Source organism: Astatotilapia calliptera, chromosome 13 (genome assembly GCF_964374335.1).
Source record: "Astatotilapia calliptera chromosome 13, fAstCal68.1, whole genome shotgun sequence".
NCBI classification, from domain to species: Eukaryota; Metazoa; Chordata; class Actinopteri; order Cichliformes; family Cichlidae; genus Astatotilapia; species Astatotilapia calliptera.
This window is the reverse complement of record NC_137434.1, coordinates 19,953,267-19,973,471: the sequence shown is the minus strand read 5'-3', so window position 1 is coordinate 19,973,471 and position 20,205 is coordinate 19,953,267. Positions and strand designations below refer to the sequence as shown.

The 20,205-nt window shown below is 40.8% G+C and overlaps 1 protein-coding gene and 1 long non-coding RNA gene across 4 annotated transcripts in view; one reads left to right on the top strand and one right to left on the bottom strand.

Moving 5' to 3' along the window:
* adam12b (ADAM metallopeptidase domain 12b) overlaps positions 1–20,205 on the bottom strand; it is a 93,835-nt gene that overhangs the window by 18,609 nt on the left and 55,021 nt on the right. For all 3 annotated transcript variants that reach the window (XM_026189369.2, XM_026189371.2, XM_080287979.1), the window contains exons 12-15: positions 6,851–7,028; positions 3,229–3,318; positions 665–860; positions 432–540 (exon numbers count right to left, since the gene is read on the bottom strand). In XM_026189369.2, coding sequence (XP_026045154.2) covers positions 432–540; positions 665–860; positions 3,229–3,318; positions 6,851–7,028 — 573 coding nt within the window. The remainder of the gene's footprint in view (positions 1–431; positions 541–664; positions 861–3,228; positions 3,319–6,850; positions 7,029–20,205) is intronic.
* On the top strand, positions 13,913–14,580 carry LOC113034630 (uncharacterized). Its single transcript, XR_003274202.2, has 2 exons — positions 13,913–14,377; positions 14,460–14,580. It is a non-coding gene; the product is annotated as an uncharacterized LOC113034630 (long non-coding RNA).

Below are 20,205 nucleotides of genomic sequence, written 5' to 3'. Positions count from 1 at the left end.
TACACATACAGAAACACACACACATAGTACAACTTAAAAAAAAAAGCCATAATGCTGCTCTGTCAATCACAGTGGAAGATCAGTAACTGCAGAGGAGGATGAGAGAGTGCTGAAGGGGCCTGCAGTGATTCAGTCCTCCGGTCATCAAAGCAATTACATCAATTAACAAAAAGCTTGATTACAGAATTTACCAGAAGGGAGAAGATCTTAAGAACAATTAGCTGACAAAAATAGAATAAATTGATTCATGAATACTTTCTTAATTAGCTGCTATCTTTCTGAAATTACATTATTCAGCCATGCAAACTTTAGATTGAAGATCACGTCACAGCATAATGATGATTGCCAATGACACTACGTGAGCTAATTAGCTTTGTTTTCCACAGTAATTTCTCTTTACCTTTACCACATCAGTGCAGCCGCAGCATTACCTTGCATCACATTTGGCAAAGGAGCCTTTGGAGTCCTTCCCGCAGTTCCCGTAAGGATCGCCTGCAGAGTTGACTCTCTCAAAGCAGATCCCAGGGGCGGGCTTTGCTCCTTTGTACAGAGACAAACAAGAAACCACCCCCCACAATGTAATCATGAAAATGAAACAATGTTTTACCTTAGAAAAGCAAAGATTATGCATAAATTTGCAGGTGGCAAGCATCCACTGATTTACCTGCTCCCCACAGAGTGATGCATTGCTGCTCGTGAGTCTGGCAGATGCCATTGTAGCAGTAGCCGTCAACGTTGTGGCAGGCATGTCCATCATGTAGATAAACGTTGGCTGGGCAGTGAGGGCTGGCACCAGTACAGAACTCTGGCAGGTCACATGAGTTACTGGTTTCCCGGCAAAGGGTGCCAGCAGGTTTGAGCTGTGAATATATAGAGTTCTGTACATTAGACCCCCTTTTACAGTAGATAAACACTGCCTCATTGAACAGCAGCTTTATTTAGCTCTTTTTTGCTTTTGGGCTTTGTAAATGTTCCGCATAGCTATGGAAGTGGTGGACAGGAGGGCATTTCAATCTATGAAGCTATGCCAGTCTGCATCAATAAAGGGTTTTAAAGGTGATATTTGCAGGTTAAGGCTTAATTAATGAAAGACGTGACCATAAACCTTGGCTTTTCTCTTGTGGATCTGCCAAACGCAAGATAATCTCTAAAAGGAATTTAAAGAAGATTTGAGGTCGACTCCAGTTTAATTTGTTTTTGCTCTCATCTATTGTGTTGCGAGTTTCTGTTTTGTGCTGTAATCAAAAGTTTTATCAAGTGTTGGAAATATTGGGATGCTGAAATAAAACCAGTAAGATTGTTTAACAGTTTAAAAGTGTCTGGAAGGGCTTAAATCTGAAAATGAAATGAAAAACTACAAGGTCATATACATGCCCAAAAATAGCTTCTAATATAATACTGTGCAAGAGTCTCGATTAGCCCCTTATTTCTCTATATTTTACCAGGAAAATGGGAAATTGGTAAAACAATTTAAACATGGGAAAACATATATGAAAACTTAGGAAAGCTTTCTTGTAATATCTTCAAGTAGTCTTCAGGAATAGTTCTCCAGGTTTCTTGTAGGACATTCAAAGCTTTTCTTTGGATGCTATGTTCTGGGTCAGGATGATCCCACACTCCTCCAATAACGTTGAGGTCTAGGCTCTGGGGAGACCAATCTATGACTGATGGTGTTATTTTCCTTACCCAGGTATGCTTTTACTCCATTGGCCGTGTGTTTGAGATCATTATCATGCTGGCAGGTGAAGCCATTGCCAACCAAACACTTTCAAGATGGTGATGCATGGTGGTTCACAGTCTGACGGTACCTTTCTGTGCTAATTATTGCATCAATTTTAACAAGATCTCCAACACCACAACTAAAATGTGAAATGCAGTCCAAACCCTGACAGAGCCTCTCCTGACCTACTCCGTCCATACTGATGAGGAGTTAAACTAAAAATTTGGATCAAATTTGGATCTCTCAATGACTTTAGTTGCCTCTAATTTTCAGTCCAGTTCTTCTGTAATCTGGTCGACCTCAGCCTTTTCTCCATGTTTCTGTTCCTGAAGAATGGCTTCTTAACAGCCACTCTTTCACTGAGACCATTTCTAATGAGTCTTTTGGTGAACAGTAGATGGATCAACTGAAAGGCCAGAAGCATCTCTTGCGTTCTTGGTCAGGTCATTGACGAATCTGTTCCTATTTCTTAAAGACATGATTTTCAGATACTGTCCATTTGTTGGAGATTGATTTTTTTGGTCGTCACTTCTTTCGTCCTGCATTTGTTTATTTCAGGACATACTGCACACCATACGGAGGTATGCCAAGCTTTCAGGTAATAGCTCTCTGGGAAACACCTTGTTGGTGCAAAAATGCTATTTTATACCTGTCTGAGTTATCTTTGGCATTTGTGATTGATTTAAGTAAAGAAATAGGAGCACATTGGGTTTTTTGTGACAGGCTGCTGGTAACAAAGTGACTAAAGGTATTCGGTTAAGCTGTCTGTTATGTGCAGACACAACACTGATTCACCCTTTGGGTTGGTAAGTTTTTATGCTTGTAATAATTCATAGGTCAGTGTTAAACAACAACAAACAACAACAACCACCACAAACATTCCTCTGAAAGCAATTAGGTTAAAGGACTGAAAATAAGAGAAAAAGCAGCCGAGGTTTGACGAAAAACTTTGAAATACCTTTGGAAAGTAGCTCTAGATTATTTTACAGTACTGTACTTATGCAGCAAAAACAAAACATGAAGCTGTATCTTGTGAATAACACTTTGCAGTACTTATATCTTAAGATATATAATTCTACAAGGCCATCAATGGCTCTCTAAATGCAATCCTTCGAATACATTTTCAACAAGTACTTTTTTTGAAAAGAGAAGACCAAAGATAACATAAAATGATTTCCATGGCAAACAAAAACCATGAATATTTAAGACGAAGCAAATCTTAGGCTATCCAACTTGAACTTGAATTTAATTGAAGCCTTCCTATTGATGTAAGATATACAAATTTGGAATAAAATCACCCGAGATATGAAATTATACAAACAAGCAGACTCACACCAGTAATAACCTTCTGCCGAGAATTAAGAGTTTTAGAAAGTTTTTATAAAAAGTGAAGCTCTGAAAAGCTTTTACAGAATTTATTTGGCTCTTAGGAACGTATGAGTGCATGTAAATTAAAAACAGTTGAAGGACAAAGTGAAAAAGACCAAGAACTGCATGAAATCTCTTACTCTGCAGCCTTCACAGCACTGTCCGTGGGCACACACAGCATCTTCCTTCAGGGTGCATGTGGTGGCATTGCAGCACGGGTTCATGCATTCCTGGAGGAAAAGAAAACAAAATAGTTAACAACATGCGGACCTGATCACTTCCCTGAAGATCCACTGCTGGCTGCTCCCTGTCAGATAAAGACTTCCAGGTCAGGGGAGATGTCCGGAGATTCCTACCCTGACCTGCAGACCCTCGAAGGGACACATATAAACTCAGGCTCATATGTTTTGGATTTGGCAAATTCTTTAGACATTTAGAGTAGTGAAAAAAAAGGGGAAAAAAAGGAAAGGAACATGTTTAATGCAATACGCCCCCTCAAAAAAACAGAAGACAAGCAAGAGATAGAAATCAGATGAAGCTCTTAAGAGGGCGTGTGTTAAAACCTCCACTGAGATTTGATGCAGATAACAGAAACGTGTTTTGGAGTTGACTATTAGGGCATCGTGGCCAGAAGCAGAAACGGGATTTGAAGATTGTAGACACTTTACCACAATGACAAGATCAGCTTGCAGAAAATGAGCCGATAGAGCATGTGTCAGGAGGAGCTGGATGGGGAGTAACGCCGTAACAAAAATCCCCAGTGAGGCGTTTATCTGTCGATGTTTATCTTTTATTGAATCCCAAAACACATCAGCTTTGTGCAAGCAGTGCTAGAAAGCACACTATTTCACAAAAACAAACAACATAGCTGTTTAGCCTGTGGGGCCCTAAGGTAATGACAAGATGTGTTGAAGGTGGAGGCAGGCGAGTTGTTGGATGTCTAATTTTCAGTGTATGTGAGGTTTTATGATTATGGCTGTTTACCTCTTGGCTCTGATGTAGGCCTTTTTTTTTAAGAGGGAAGAAGAAAGTTGCTTTCATCTCTTGGACTAAGTGGGTCGGCAGATCTAACAAGCACAAGCCCGTGTGCTGACATCATGGAGGTTACAAAGAGGTAAACTGGCAGAGATGGAACTACCGAATGGAAAATTTATGGTTAGTTTGTTGGTGGTCAAACATAACGACTTCACCGAAATACAATCTGCTGCCATCTAAATGATGGAGAACACAGTAATAACAGCACTAATCGAACAAACGCAATGTTGAGTCAGTCGAAGTTCAGCGAGTTGAAAACAGAAAAAAAAGCAGTCATTTAATTGGAAAAAGCATCAACTCGAAGACTGTCCTGGCGATTACATCGTGTCAACTTCAGTAAAAACTATTTGAACTTTTCTGCTTAACATGTCAGTATTTTAAGCTTATTAGCCTAATGGCTCTATATTTGGATCTCTAGAGTAAACAGAGCTTGCGAAAAACAAGGTATAAAATCCACTAGGCAATAAATGTCATTTAAATCTACCAGATTACAGATTGTTATCAACAATTCATATCTCATTTTATAGCTGCAGTTGGTAAATGTTAATTAAGCTGCCACAAAACTCTACGCTGCTTCTGGCTTTTCAGACAACTAAAGGTCAAAACTCACCTGAATGTTTGAATTTAAGCTGAAATTCTAATTATTTGCAAATGTAACGGCAAAACATATAAGCTTATGCATAAGTTCCGTAACAAAAAGAAAAAAACAAAAACAAAACATCTGTATTGACTCGTCAGAAGAATTGGTAGGTCCACCACTGTTGTCCTTTTCACAGATAAGAGCAGGCTTACTATCAGCACCTCCGACAGAGGTGAAAAGGTCTGGAGAAGCCGTGGAGAGCGTTATGCTGCCATCATTTAGCAAGACTGGTTTGGTGGTGGGTCAGTGACTTTCTGGGGAGGCACACCCACGGAGTGATCCACAGATTTCTATAAGCATTTTAATAAAGTTATAAAAGTACATAACGGGCATCAAGGTTGCGGAACAGTTAGCACCACCGCCTCACAACAGGAAGGTTAGCGAGGGGATCATGTCTACGTTGAGTTTGCATGACCTCTCTGTGCCGGTCTTCTCTCCAGTTACTCTGGCATCCTCCCAGAGTCCAAAGTCATGCATGTTAGCTTAATTGGATGTAGATGTGAATGTGACCTGTACATGTACCCTCTCTCTTAAACTAAGTAAGTAATTTTTTTTGTAAAGTGCCTTTCACAGAGAGGCAGTCACAAGGTAAATTAAAGTAGACTAAAATACATAAAAACCACAATAAAATACAGTAGAGTACAGTAAAGTGCCACTGACAGCAAAACAAGAATAAATTAAGTGAAAGAAACACGAATGAAACGCAGATTTTACACGGAAGTCGAAGCCCAGAGAGGAATCAAATATTACGCTAAGATTTTGCAGCAAAAGGAAGCAAGTGTTTTTTTAGGATATAACTTGGAAGAGGCTATAATCACGGTGTCAGTCTGATTGGAGTTTAAAACAAGCTAATTGTTGGAGAGCCATATTAAAGGCTGGGGTAGACTCCAGCGCTCATGCAATCCTGAATTTGATTAACAGTTCAGAAATGGATGACTGAGAAGTACATCATTAGATATGGGGCAATAATATGTGCAGGATGTAGATACGATAGTTCATTTATAAGGAAAGTGACAAGCATTTAGTGGCTCCAGCTTCTCAAGATGACTTTCTGCACTGTACAAAGATAATTAATGGACTTAGCAAATGCCTCTGAAGGGCATTTGTCACTATTTTCATTGTATATTGAGCAGGAATTTCAAGTGATATATTCCTCACCATATTTCCTGTGATTTCCAAGCAGCTGGGTTGGCTACAACAGAGTGTTACCTGCTTCCCACATGCGATTTTCACTTCCCTTCACAGGGTAGTGTATCCTGCTGTGCACACGAGAAAGAAACAATGTGTGCACGGATGCGTGCATCAGACTTTAGCTGGTACAGCCAAAGAAAATGTGTTTCAGCCTCGACCTGATTTGTTTGTTTCCTTTGTCACACTGTTATACAGTGGTTTGATTAATGGGCCTTCAGCGGGGATATGGCATCAGCCGAGCGGCCTGTCAGAGCCTCGCTCCACACATGTGGGAAATCAAGAGAAGGTGTGATGTAAATAAAACACTTACACGGGAAGCCTTGGGTGGCTTGCTGGTTTTTGGGTTGGTATTTTTTTTCCAGCTTACTAGATTTCTCTGCTTTTAAGTCATAAAAACACATTTCAGGGTCAAGAGAAAGTTTAACTTGGAAGTTTGTTGTGGTTTGTTTTAGGGGTCTGAGTGCGTGGCTGAGACTTTCAGTGGTTCTGGATGATTGCTTATAGGACAGTAACATTGTTTCCATAAAGCACAGTTTGCAAGGGAAATGTCAAGTAAGACAAGTGCACAAAAGTTGTTTTGTTTTTTTTTGCATTATTCATTCACAACCAGTCATTTCTTACATTTGGGAATAAACATATTGATTTGAAGACATGGTTTACTATAAGCAGAGAATATTTTGGGAGGTTTTTGGGCATCTTGGAGAAAGGGATACTCTTTTATTTTTCTGAATTCCGATTCTCCAAACTCACCAAGGGGAAGATTGACTGAAAACATTTGCTTTCTATGCACTTTCACATTTAGCTTTACATGCCCTGTTCAGTGGTAACCACACAGGTGGAGATTGATCCACTCCAATGGTGCAGGTGTGGTTGAATGCCTTTTGTGTTGACCTTACCTCTGGCTCCCCGCAGTCACACTCTTCTCCCTCCTCCACATAGCCATTGCCGCATTTTTGGCCTCCGTAAAGCACCTTGACCTCGGGCATGTTGTACAAACACATTCCCACGCCTTTCTCCAGACTGGCGGCAAGGTCCTTCTTACTGCATGTGCTGAACACGGTTGGAAAGGGATACCTGCAACAAGAATGTAGGAACAAGGCTGAACAAAATGAAAGAATGGAGAGCATTAATACAAATTCCACAAAGATAAAACTCCTTGATGTGTGCCTTTAACAAAAAATATGTCAAGAAAAGTGAACTCAATCACTCTGCCTTCACTGCAGCCTTTGTTCAATCTGCTCACTCGAGAGGTCTTTTCACACAAATTTAATGGTCTACTGGCATTATATGAACTCCATCTCGATGGATTTTCTATCCTACATGATACATAAATGGTCCTTGAGATGTCCAATATAAACATTTTCTCTGGCAGCTACATTTTCAAGAGTCATATCCTGGTTAGAGAGGGACAATTTAAGCAACTGATTGGATGGAAGAGGTGTGGTGTGCTGGGATGTGGATGATTTGTGTCTGAGCATGTGTGCATGTGAAACCTTTATGAAATACCAAGCCCGAAACCATATCATTTCTACCGCATTAATTTCATTCCCTAGTATCACTTACCTGAAGTGCTGACTAACGTCTAATTTAGCGAGGAAAGAAATGGAATTTCTTATAGAAAGGAAGAAAGTGTTATGACTTTAAAGATGAAACTGCGTGATATGCCAATAACAGCTGTGAAGCCCGGGGAAACGGCCCCTCCTGTTGGAGTGAGTTCCTGCGACTCCACAAACCAAAGAGATAAATAGGGCATTGAAGGAGGTGAGGGACTGACACTGAAAAAAAAGAAAATAAATAAAATGCAGAAAAGTAGGACAGAGGAAAGGATTCGTGCACAGTGTTGCCAGAAACAGACCAAAGGAGAGTGGACAAATAGTGGAAAAAAACTAGAGGGAGATCAGGAATAAATAAATCGTGGACTAGAAGATAAAAATCTTGCTGTTTGGACAGGAGTGGGGACAGAGATTTGGTCACGAGTGGCAAAAAGCCTGCAAAGAGGCAGCAACCAACCATGAAGACGCAAAGAAAGTGACATAAAACATCTAAACAGATCCCAAATGGCTAAAAAGGAAAAAGGCAGGGAATGATTAAAACAGGACAAACCAGTTCAAAATGACCCTCAAGACTTGCAAAACAATAAAAAATAGACATTTTAATCATTTTATATGCCCTGTGTCAAGTTTGGACTCTCAGTTAAGGCTTGAATAGTAAACATGCTAACAGAATAAAACACAACCCAGAGGATATATTGCATTACAACCCAGCATACAATAGCAACATAACCGAGACTCCGGCTACATTCTTCATGCCAGCAAACAAACAGGAACAGCATCACAAAAACACTCAGAGAAAGGCAGGCTTTGGGGTGTAAAATGGATATCTCAGAGCTCACACAGCTCATCGAGGGACACACTCGAGCTTCAATAAAAAAAGAGGACGAGAGGAGGATATGGGGTGGCAGGGAGCGATGGCTAGCGGAGAGGATTGGCAGACGTGGCACGGAGAAAAGGAGCTGGCATTGGATGCTTGAAAAGCTTGACATCAGAAAGAAACATGTCACACACGTACTTATGCAGCGATAGACTGACTGGGGTCTTCAAACGCAACGGGGTGTGGAGGCTGTCTGCAAAGCTTGAGGCTTGACAGGGCAGATTTGTGAAAATTCAACATTACACAGAATATGTTTGTGGAGCCTGGCAGTGGACAGAGGTGGGGGGTAGGGATGTGTGATGCTTTGCCTTTGCCTAAGGGGGATTTGGCTGTTGCAACTGCATGGATATTTCACTGTTGTTAGTTGACTCCTCCTGAGGGGGCTTGAGATAAGGGTGGAGGCATTCAATGGAAATGGACTCTGCATATATATATATATATATATATATATATATATATATATATATATATGCACATAAATATTTCTGAAGAACACAGAAAATCAGTCAATCCTGGGTGAAGATGCTGCTTCCACTACACTTACACTGTTCACCTTTGAATGTCGACTGCTTTCATTTCTGACACACCACAGGCCAATCAGCCTGTCTCTGTCCACCCTTGTCTGCTCACGTAAGCCACTTGTTAGAGTCTTTTTACCACCATAAGGTACTCAGAAAACAAGCTCTGCTGTCCTGTGTGTGGATAACCATGCATGAAATCAAGGACAGACAGGCTATGCAGTTCAAACCACACAGCACAGTGCAGACCAAGCCCCCTGTAAATAGCACAGTCTGCTTCTGATAACAGAACGCAGGCTTGCTTCAGGAAAGGAGACGGAGTGTACATGAGGGGTAAGGAGAGCCTGTTCTCAATAAATTGGCATTAATGGAAAAAGCTGGGACAGTTGTCAGCAGCATTTCTTCATGGAGGAAAATACAGCTTCTCTGGATCAAATTAGACCCACATGGAAAGTATTAGAAAAACCCAGAAGATAAATGTAATGTCAAGAAAATAGGAGTGAGAACCAGCGTGTCTACAGCTATGCTTTGTCTGAGACAAAAGCTTGATCATTGATTATTCTCGTAACTGAAAACACACTTTATTATCCCTGAAGCCTAAAGCTTGTGTCTGCTATCATTACTAAAAACACTGATTAGCCCTCCCACTGGTTAAATAATAAAATAGAATAAAAACTACACAGTGAACGTGAGCTAGAAAGAGAGCCTAATGTAATCTTATTGATGGGGGTTAGAATAAGTAGAATGACATTTAAGCCATTTAAATGCAACTCTGTGCAAGATGCGCTCCGTCATTTATAAGCTTGACTATTTAAAGTAAAGGGCACCTCGAGCGGGCATAGTGGGAGCCAAGAAATTGCTCTAAATTATCTGCCTTTAAGTGATGTCTAACGTGGCCAATGATGTGTATCAGCAGGGCTTTGATAATTGAGCTGTGACGCTAATCTGTAGCTGACATTCCTCCAGGTAACAGCTGCCCACTCCATCCTGGCAACAGATGCAGTGTCAACCCGACAGGGTGCCCAAGGATGCTGTGAGAATATCTCTGTCACCCACGGCCCGATGCGGCTCTTTATGACAATGAACAGAAACAACAAAGCGGCATCCTGTCCAGACGCAGATGAGCACGAATGCACAATCAAAGACAGAATCTGTGGCGACGCCTCTCAAGTATTTCTGTGCCTCTGGGTGAATGTCTGCGACTTTCAACCAGAGAACGGAAATTAATTTATGTGAACAGGAAAAGAAAACATTAAATTACTGTTCACTGGGTATGTGATGCAGGCAAGAAGCAGAGAAAATGTTTCAGTGCAGTGGCTCGCTCGTGAACTTTATGTAAAACTCTTAAAAATGTGGTTTCAAATATATTATTTCTCTTCAGTGTTAAATAAACTACGCTACATAAGAAAAAATCTAAGATCAAGTTGAGAGGAAAAAAAAAACGTCCTTAGTGAAGTTTTTAAGGCTAAAATCTCTGCTGCACTTGCAATAAATTGTTTCTTCCTCTATATATTTTTTGTGCACCCTCACTGCTTCTGCAGCTCTGTGTAGGGAGCACAGTAAAAAAATACTTCAATAATAGGAAATCGAACCGAGTAAGGTGAACAGAAGCATGCAAGTAGTTTTCTGTAAACCTACTCTGGGAATGGCTCCAATGAGCAGATCTTAGTTTGCAACAGATCCACATCAAACGTATGCAGTATTACAGCTGAGACCACACGGCTGCTCCGCTGTCCAAGAAATTAGCCGAGCAGAGAGTGTAGGTTTCCCTGGACAATACTGGTTTAAAGCCCTGCACCCTCTCCAGGTGTAGTTTGCTGGGGTGGAACTAATTTGGCTGCTCATAAGAGTTATACAAAATCTAATTAGTCACATGCTTTCTGGCTGTCATTACTGTTTGAAAGGCAAATATGTCATTTGCAATGTGAATACCACACACTGTTAAAGATCCTAATCTCATCAGTGTTGTACAGCCTTATGAATCTTTGCTTCTGACTGAGGAAAATACATCTCACTGACGAGCAGTAGCAGTGTCATCATCAGTGAGAGGGATGAAAACATCTAGTATTTTTATTGTGGCAAAGCAGTTACGGTTAATCTAATAAAAATCTAATAACAACACGTATAATTTTCTGTCTCATGCCTCTTTTATTATAAGAGAGGATTTGTTTATTTCTCAACTTATAGCTTTTGATTTCAGAGCAGGTAGAAGGGTTAGAAATATGTCCCCCTGGTAATTTAGTGTCTTTAGTTGTTGCCTGAGCTTAATTGCTGTTTGTTCAGATCTAATCTATGGATAAAGGCATGCCTGGGGTAGCTTTGCAGACACACACCACTCTTGCTAGACCTCATCATGCTCTTCTACCTGACGTTTTGACACATTGGTGGTAGAATATGAGATTAGAAAAAATAGAAATAACACATATCCGTCTATCAGCACTCCAAAGACACTTACAGCAGCATCTTGTCTGTTCACAGCCTCGAGATTTGAATTCTAATTTTATCTTTTGCAATTTATTTAAAGTCCTCTGTTACAAGAGATTACTTTAAGATGAACATGAGGTGCAATCTGGGATCTTCAGGTAGGTCAGAGATGTCAAACTCATTTTCCATCATGGGCCACATACAGTTCACTTTGATCTTAAGTAGGCTGAGAAGTTTAACGTATAAAGACGTTTAACTACACATTAAATCCTAATTCATATAAGAATAAGAAATGCAGTTTCAACAGTGTATCTCAGTTTTTCTACATGCTAAAAATAAATCCACTTAACGTGTGCAGTGACGAGGAGCTGATTGAGGTTTTAATTCTGATGAGAACTTACTAAATGCTGCACCTGATCTGTTCGGTCGCTCTCCATATTGATCAAACTAGCTAAACCATCTAAAACATCAGCAATTACTTTGCTGTATACCAACATTTTTTGAATAGCAAGCTGGATGAATTTTCTTTTAGTAAAAAAATGTATTTCATTACTTTATTCACTCAGGAGATTTTTCCATTTCTCTTCAAAACATTTTCTGAGCCCAGGTCAGAATAATAATTTTATTCACTGCTTTTACTTGATTGTTATCAAGTTCGACTGAATGGCAGCCAGTATATTTGTGCTGACTGTACAGGTCTTTCAAGCATCCTGTCTTTTCTTTTCTTTTGATCCTCCACAGTCACTGCAAATCAGATATGACAAATTAGCAAGACGGTGCACAGTGCCAGGTAACTGCCATGGTCACACGTGTTACTCTACTCACTTAAAAGACTGGAACTAGCAACGATCATCTTAGTAATCAAGGCCAAGCTAAGTAAAAGCCAGTTTTTGCAATCGGCCTTTTAACTCTTGCTCTTTCAGTGCAGGTAAACAAACTGTATATATAAACAAAGCATTGGAAGATTAGAAGGTAAAAAAAGTAGCAAATTAAGATTTTCCCATTTCTCCAGGTGGTAACAGTTTATCTGCAGGCACTAAATGTGTGAGCATGCTGTACATGAATAAAGCATGAATCTAGTGCAGAACTTCTTTACCCTTCCTTCCTCCACTCATCAGTGTTCAGTCACTCGGTACTTAGAGGACTTAATGATGTACGTGATCCAGTGATCTGCCTTATGCACAACATGAGTGACAGACCCACTTATCAAGTGAAACACTGGATTGACGTAAAGATGCAACACAGTGATTTAGTGTTGCATTTCTAAAAAGCCCGGGGAATAAACTTTCCCCCTTACTGTGTGGTCTAAGCCTGTTTGAAGTGGAGGTTTTCATTCGTGAGAGAAATGTAGCAAAATCTATGGCTGGAAATCCAAAACAGCAACTCTTGATTACACTGGAAGATACGTCCAAGGATGGCTGATTTGCTGACTAAAGACAGCCTGCAGCAAAAGTCAAGACGCAGTCAGAAATTTAGAGCCGAATAATCCCAATGTGAATGCCGCTACGCTCCATGTCTACAAACCATCCAATCAGAACACAGCGTAAAACGACCAATTACAACGACAGACGACATTTTATATAAACCAAACAGATTCAAAACTGGCAGAAAAATCCACGTCTCCACCACTTCCTCATTATCTCTAGCACATGTCATTCACCACCGCACTATCTGGTAGCACAGTTTGACACAGATTTCATGAGACTGATCTTACAGAGTGTCAAACTCAATGAAAGTACAGAGAATTGTCAAAACTAAAGCAGCAAATTGACACGACAAATTGACATGTCACATTTTTTTTAACCCAGTAAGGCTCAAGCTCCAAAATGACTAAAGCCTACTTTCCCAATAATGCAACTTAATAGCACAAAATTGGTGCTTCGAAATTAGCCAGGCCAAAGGATTCCTGGCGACCGCTGCACAGTGCATACCGATTAGATTTCTGTCGGACTTGAGCAATCAGGCTGGCTGATTTATACATGGCTGCAAAAATGATACGATTGCTACTTTACACGAGAATTCCTGAAAAACTGAGTTTACTGATTGCATATAAAGCATTTTAAACGACCCTTTTTTAATTAAAAGATTCCAAAATGGCACACAAGCTGATTAGTCTAAGAAGATTTTAATTGAGATGAGATCTAATACGGTGTGAATGCTTGCCTGGCTTCCAGTAAAACCTGCTGGAAACCTTTAACACAAAAAAATTGCTCACTTAAAAGGTAAGAAAAGGAGCAAAAATTGTAGCTTTTTTTCATTCTGAGTTACAAAATGGTTCGACACTGTAGTGAGTTAAAGGTAGACCATCTTTAGTACATGAAGGAGCTTTTTTTGGACTGTGGCGAGCGGATGATTCCTGCCTGATCATGTCAGAAGGTTGTGAGGATGAGGAAATGTCAGTCAGGTGCTGGACTTAGGAAGGTCTGTAGACGGAAGAGGCACTGGTTAAATGAAGGCTATGAAGGGCTCTACTGTTTATGGGGCCTTTGACTGACACTGGACTGTCTCTGCTGCTCTCCTAAACTGCATTTCAGACTGACATGCATCTAGCCCAGGCTAAACAGGAGAGACATGTTTGACCTTTTGGGAAATGTTAAGCTGCTACTCCAGACGGAGCCTACTGTGATTAAAAATCCAGAAAACAAACAAAGCACAAGCCACACTTCCTACATTTACTGTCATGGTCTGTGGAATGCGTGATGCTCGGGTAGCCACACCCCCGGGCTGGGCCATCACTAGCACACCTGCTCTCCATCCCGGTGATTACACGGAGATCCACTTAATCCGGCGCTGACGGATGCTCCACGCCAGTCCGTAGTCATCCCCACAGTGGTAACCAGACTTCCACGAAAAGTGTGCATTCTCTTCTGCTTGGAACTTTGTTTAACCTGCCTACTTCTGTCCAGATTTCTACTCGGCGTCTGCTACCTGCCTGTCCTCCGGCTCAACTGGATCTCGCGGCGCTCACCTGGCCCACTCGCCATTCCACGGACTTCCTGCCCCCACAGACTGCCACACTTCCCTCCCGAGCTCCCACGGTTCCGTTCTATCGTAAGCCCCTACTCTAACTCAGTCCTGATATGTTCTCCCCGCTTCCTGGCTCCCTAGTAATCATCTCCCCTTTCTATTGCAGCCCCCCGCCGTCCCGATCCCGGCTTCCTCGTGTCATTGTTTCCCCGGATTTTTAGTTTCTGTTTTGCTCTCTACTTTCCCCGGGTCGCCTTTCGTTGTTTTAATAAAGTGTCTTTTTGTTAGCTCGGAGTCTGCGCCTGGATCCTTTCGTGCCCGCGCACCACGGCGCATGACATTTACCCACTAGCACTCTTACCAGCTTTCTCTCTCTTTCTTCAGATTTTCTGTACTGTCCCACTTCACCCCAGTTTTGGGCTCTTCTACTTATAAGAGAGTGACAAAAGTCACACAAGGTCCTTCGTATTATCTTGACAAAGCAGTCACCTCTTGGCCTCAAAATCCAGCCACAGTACCCCTGCTGTGCTTCATCAGTCTACCCAGTAACACATATAGACACAGGAAAGTACTTCTGAGCTTTCTGTCCACGTTCATATGATGCAACTCTTGGCTCAATTTCTAAAGAAGACACCCCTGCTTCAAAACGTCCATGTAAAACTCTCCTCTCCTCAGCACCTCAGTTTCACTTGTTAAGACACAAATCTCCCACGGCCAGTCTCTATGGCTCACAAGCCCGTCACTGGTTTTCATGTTTACCCAAAATAATTCCTTCATTGTCGTCTTTTTAATGTTTGTCTTTTGCTCTCCCCTCTATCTCTTTTTGTGCTTCCCTTCTTGCTTTGCCACTGAGGGAGATAAAAGACAAATGAAACCGCAGCTCTCCTGCTCCGCCCGTCTATCCATGCATAAAGCACCTCTCTGCGGATCTCTCTCTGTGTGCCCTGGCCCTGATTGCAGCTGGCAGCGTCACTGATAATCACGTCATTTAGATGCAGCCTGTCTTCTCCTCCATTAGCAAGTCTAACATGAGACTATCCCAAACACACAGTCAAACAGCCTACACTGCTTTACAATGATGTGCTTAACATTCTGGAGGCATATGAACCAAAGGTCAAAGGAGGCTTCTAATATTAAAAAACAAAACCAGATCTGTGATGGGGGGAAATGAGATCTAGATTGGTTTGTGAAATTATTGGTTTTGTTAACAGGAAACTGAATTTGGGCTGATAGTTTAGGAAATTCAATTTAGGAGATAGCTGGCTAAGTCATGCTTGAACTTGGGTAACTTCATAATTTTTATATTCGAAGCAGGCTCGCAAACGCTGGCAAAACGTTTCCCATGACAAACTTCAGACTACGAGCAGAGACAGATGCTGCAGAACGGATGCTGTCAGGACAGAAATGCTGTGTAGGCAACAGAGTTAATCACCCTTAATATTACATGCAAATTAATTGGAGTCTATGTAGAAACTTTTTATGAGTTTGAAGCACTTATGCAGTTTTGGCTTTGGAAGGAGCAGAATAATAAGAAACACAATACTGATGATCCTAAACATTTCTAGCCAGCACGTGGAGAGCAACATTTATTTGGAGAAGGTAACAAGGCGACTCAACATGGCCTCTCCTTTTAGCTAAAGTTTGGTCTCCACCAAAAATAGGAGACTCTTGAGCTCTTTAGCTAATAGTTAGTTCTTTACTTTGTTTGGGCAATGAATTCACATTAAATTAGGCAGATAAGGTGAAAGCTGGTTAATTCAGGTTTTTTTATAAAATCTTATAAAGAACACAATTTTTAACTTTTTAGAAAAATGTTGTTGTCATTTATTTAAAGATGTGTTTTGGGGTAATTTTTGCTGAACAGGACAGTGATGCAAAAAGGAAAGGAAGGGTAGAGAGCAGGGGAATAACATGCAGAGAACATCTCAGGGCCTCTGCGGTGGCCTTATGGGATTTGGGCTGCCTACTCGACCTGGCAAACTAAAGCGGCACCCTGGGATGTCTTCTTTTAGAAGTCACATTTTAACCAAATCTCATCTTTTTTTTGGTGGCTGAATAGATTTAGCCCAGAAAATAAAATAAACTACAAAAAAAATGAAGTGAACACTTATGAGCTTGATCATCAGACATCAGTCTGTCCAGTTGGTAAACACACCCATTTAATCCGTTGCTTTGGTGCAAATGAAAGTACCCCCAGACATACAAAGGAGCAGATATCGGTCCTTCTCTGGGCTCATGATGCAAGGGTCTGTCTCCTGGTCTCTCCTCCTCACGCGTAAGATTAGACTGGGAGACACAGCAAACCTTATTTCAGCATGTATAGGTGCTGGACAACTTGTGCAACCTGAATGGGCTCCAGGTACTATCTTATGCTACGACTACTGACAAGGACACTACCAAAAATGCAAAACTAGAGAAAATCAGTCAGAAGAGATAAGAAAACATGGTCTGCAAAACCATTTTCTTTCTGGGGAACACTTGCTGTCACCTTCACTTACACCAGGGGTCAGCAACCTTTAAGACTCAAAGAGCCATTTGGACCTGGTTTCCACGCATAAGAAAACACTGGGAGCCGCAAAAACTTTTTGACATCAAAAATGAAGATAACACTGTATATATTGTTTTTTACTTTTATGCTTTGTGTGAACAACTAAGGTGTGTTGCTTATGAAATCCATGAAGTGCTACAGAGAAAATTACATTTTATTTATGTAATTAACACATTTTGAACTCTTAAAGAAATATAACTAAAGGAAAGACACCCAGCTGAACTAAAATGATCCATGTAGCAAAGAAAAACTGTTGTGAGCCGCCACCCTTATATCGCCTTTGGGCTTTTGGAGCCTTGACCTGACTTTTAAAAAATACTTGGAAAAAAAGTACTATGCTGCTAAAAAATGAAAAATAGATATTTGCAAAATTCTGCCTAAATATGTATTTTACCAGGTTGATGTGTGTGGCGGGGCGTGGTCTGCAGCACCGCTGCAGGGGAGGAGGACGCACCTGAGCGGCAACCGCAATCACGCCTCCCCGCCTTAACGTCTGTGCTATCTATGCTGTTGTGTTGGTGTGTGTCAGGCTGTGAGCTGCAAAGCTACAGCCGGCTATATGCGTACAGCAACCGTGTGTGAAAAGGGGTCAATAAAGAGATGCTGAAAAGCATGTTCATGGAAATCATCGGGTCTGCCGTGACATGTTTACAATGGGAATGAACCTCTGCGCACAGCGTCTGCAAATCAGGGCTGTACGAAGTCACTTTCATCTTTACACAGGACTGTAAGCTGTCATCTGTGAGGCATGAGCTGTGTTTGTTTGTAACATAGTTCACAGTGGAGAATAGTTGCTGACATAATGTGGATCCGAAGATCCATAATAGTAATGGTTGAAAGTCTTGATAAATGCACGGCGTTTCGGCGGGTACACTGGCTTCCGCGAGTGTGACGCTTATTTTGAGAGATGAAAAACTAATAGAATATAATTTTATTTTTTTATTTCAATATCACAATAATCTTCCAATTTAGAACTACAAGTTAAAAAAGAACTAACATAAATAAAATACACTTCAGCTAAATACTTCAAATTTATTTTCCCAAACCACGCGGAGCCGCAGTTTAAGGACTAAAGAGCCGCATGCGGCTCCAGAGCCGCAGGTTGCCGACCCCTGACTTACACCAAAGCAGATGAAATAGGTCCCTGCAGTTTAACTGGCTTTATGTTATCCTGTGATAAACTGTTCCCTTAATTTTTTTGACACGTGTTCATGGACACAGTGCTTCATAGGGTGCCACTGTTACATTATTATTTTAAAAGCTAAATATTGATACATTGTGTCAGTGTATCAACACAAAATCGGCATGCAAAATGTCAGCGGATCAAGGCGTGTGCATTTATTCCACATGGTTGGCAAACAGAGGAGCGGGTAACAGAGTAAAAGGTCACTGATCATCACTCTCAACTACTAATGTAACAGTGCTGATAAGTGGGGTTTTGCTTAATTAAGTTATTTATTTATTTATTTATTTAGAAAATGCGGTATGGTAATTTTCTGAAATTCTCGGCATGACATCACTAGAAGATGTTGTCAGTATGCTGGGGTCTGACATGCACTGCATTAAAAAGTTTCGCTCTAATAGATGTTCTAGCACGAAACAGCAGGATGAGGCCAGAGGTTGCACGAATGCAATGTTTTTGACAACTTCTCCCTCCTTTCAATTTATATGGTAAGAGGTCATTCAGGTTTTCTGGGAACAGTTCTGGCAAACATTATACAAGTTACACTATTTGTGTGCCTGTTATCAGATTTCATGGATTTTATTGTCTGCAGTTTGTTTCTTCTTGTCTCTGCTTAGTCCTAGAAATTATTTAAAAAAATTTTGGCTTAGTTTTTAATGACAAAAGGTCAAAACAAGTGTCAGTAAAATTATTTAGACAAAAATTCATCCTAATGTGCTTGTTGCTTCAAACTCAGAGCCCCCGTTTCTCCTGTCATTTCAAATACACGACAAACTGCAAACAACTGTGTTTAATTAATCTTTCTGTTTTGTGTTGTCATCCATTTATCCACGTGCAGTCTTTATTCAATTTCTTGACTTTTCTTGTGTTTATGCTGCCCTTTGCTGCAATTGTTAGCTGTGATTATACCCATATTAAACCATCCCTTCCTAATGCCCTTTCAGTGTGAGGTAATGGGGGAGGGCAGAATATTCCTGTTCTGTGTGCTGTAAAAAAAGCATTTCAAAGTTTATCTGAATCTAATTTTAAGCTTCAACAGCACATGTTTTATAAGACTTGGCAACCTTTCCTGCAATATTCTCCACGGACAAATCCACAGCCCCATGTGTGTATGATTTAACTCCCCCAGAGATAATGTGTGCAACAGATTGGGTTATTGTCGGCATGTGGGTTTATTTTAGTTTTTTTTCTTTGTTTGTAGTTTGGAAACTCTATAAGAATATTTGAATAATAACAGTTATGATGCATTTCAGGGTTTTGTCTTCTTCACAGTGTATTCATGCCGATTCATCTGTGGCTTGCGGGATTCACCATCAGACAAACCAGACTGGCACCAGACCAAGGGTGAAATCTGGTATTGAGCTCTGGGTTCGCCTTATCTGCTCGCTGTTTACTAACAGTCACAGAGTCCATCTCTTGCAGCAGCTCTGTTATCTCAGCGACCCAGGCAACACGAGCAGAATGCTAGAGCAGCTGCTCTAGTCTCAGGCCAAAGTGTGTGCATGTGTGTCTCTCTGTGGATGTGATTTAAACCTTTTCTCATTCATCAACTTATAAACAATGGAGCATCATGTACAGATGAAAACAAACCCACCAATGCAAGTACTGCAGTGAATGCTTTGTGATTGGTTCAGGTACAAAGGAAGCTAGGCTGATAAACATTTTGATCTTGTATCCCAGCTGTGGCCACAACAGAGAGCAAAAACCCAAGTCCCAATTTTAAAAGTTTATCTAAATTTGTGTTTTTTCAAATTAAAAGCCACGTTTTCAAAAACTAATTTGTCAGAGAACACGACAGAATGAGCACTTAAACTGTAAGTGGACAGTTAAACCCCAAATCAGTTTGACATATTTTACCCCCTGGCCTTTAACAATATTTATCCATTTAGATTATTTTGGTGTCAGTTGCCCAGCTTTGAGAATATCTGCTGTGGAAATGTCTGCCTTCTCTTGATACTATTGAACTAAATGGGATTCAAAGTTGTGGTGCCAAAAATACATGAAAAAAACCCCACAACACAAACCCTCAGCAGCAGGGCTTATTTCCAGAAATCATGACTCGGTTACGAAAAAATAAAATACACAAACTTTGCTGTGAGGAGCTTCATGTCGGAACCGTTTTCTCTTTTATTGAACAATACGCCAAACATCACTGTGCAGAAGAAAGAGCCCATATCCTCA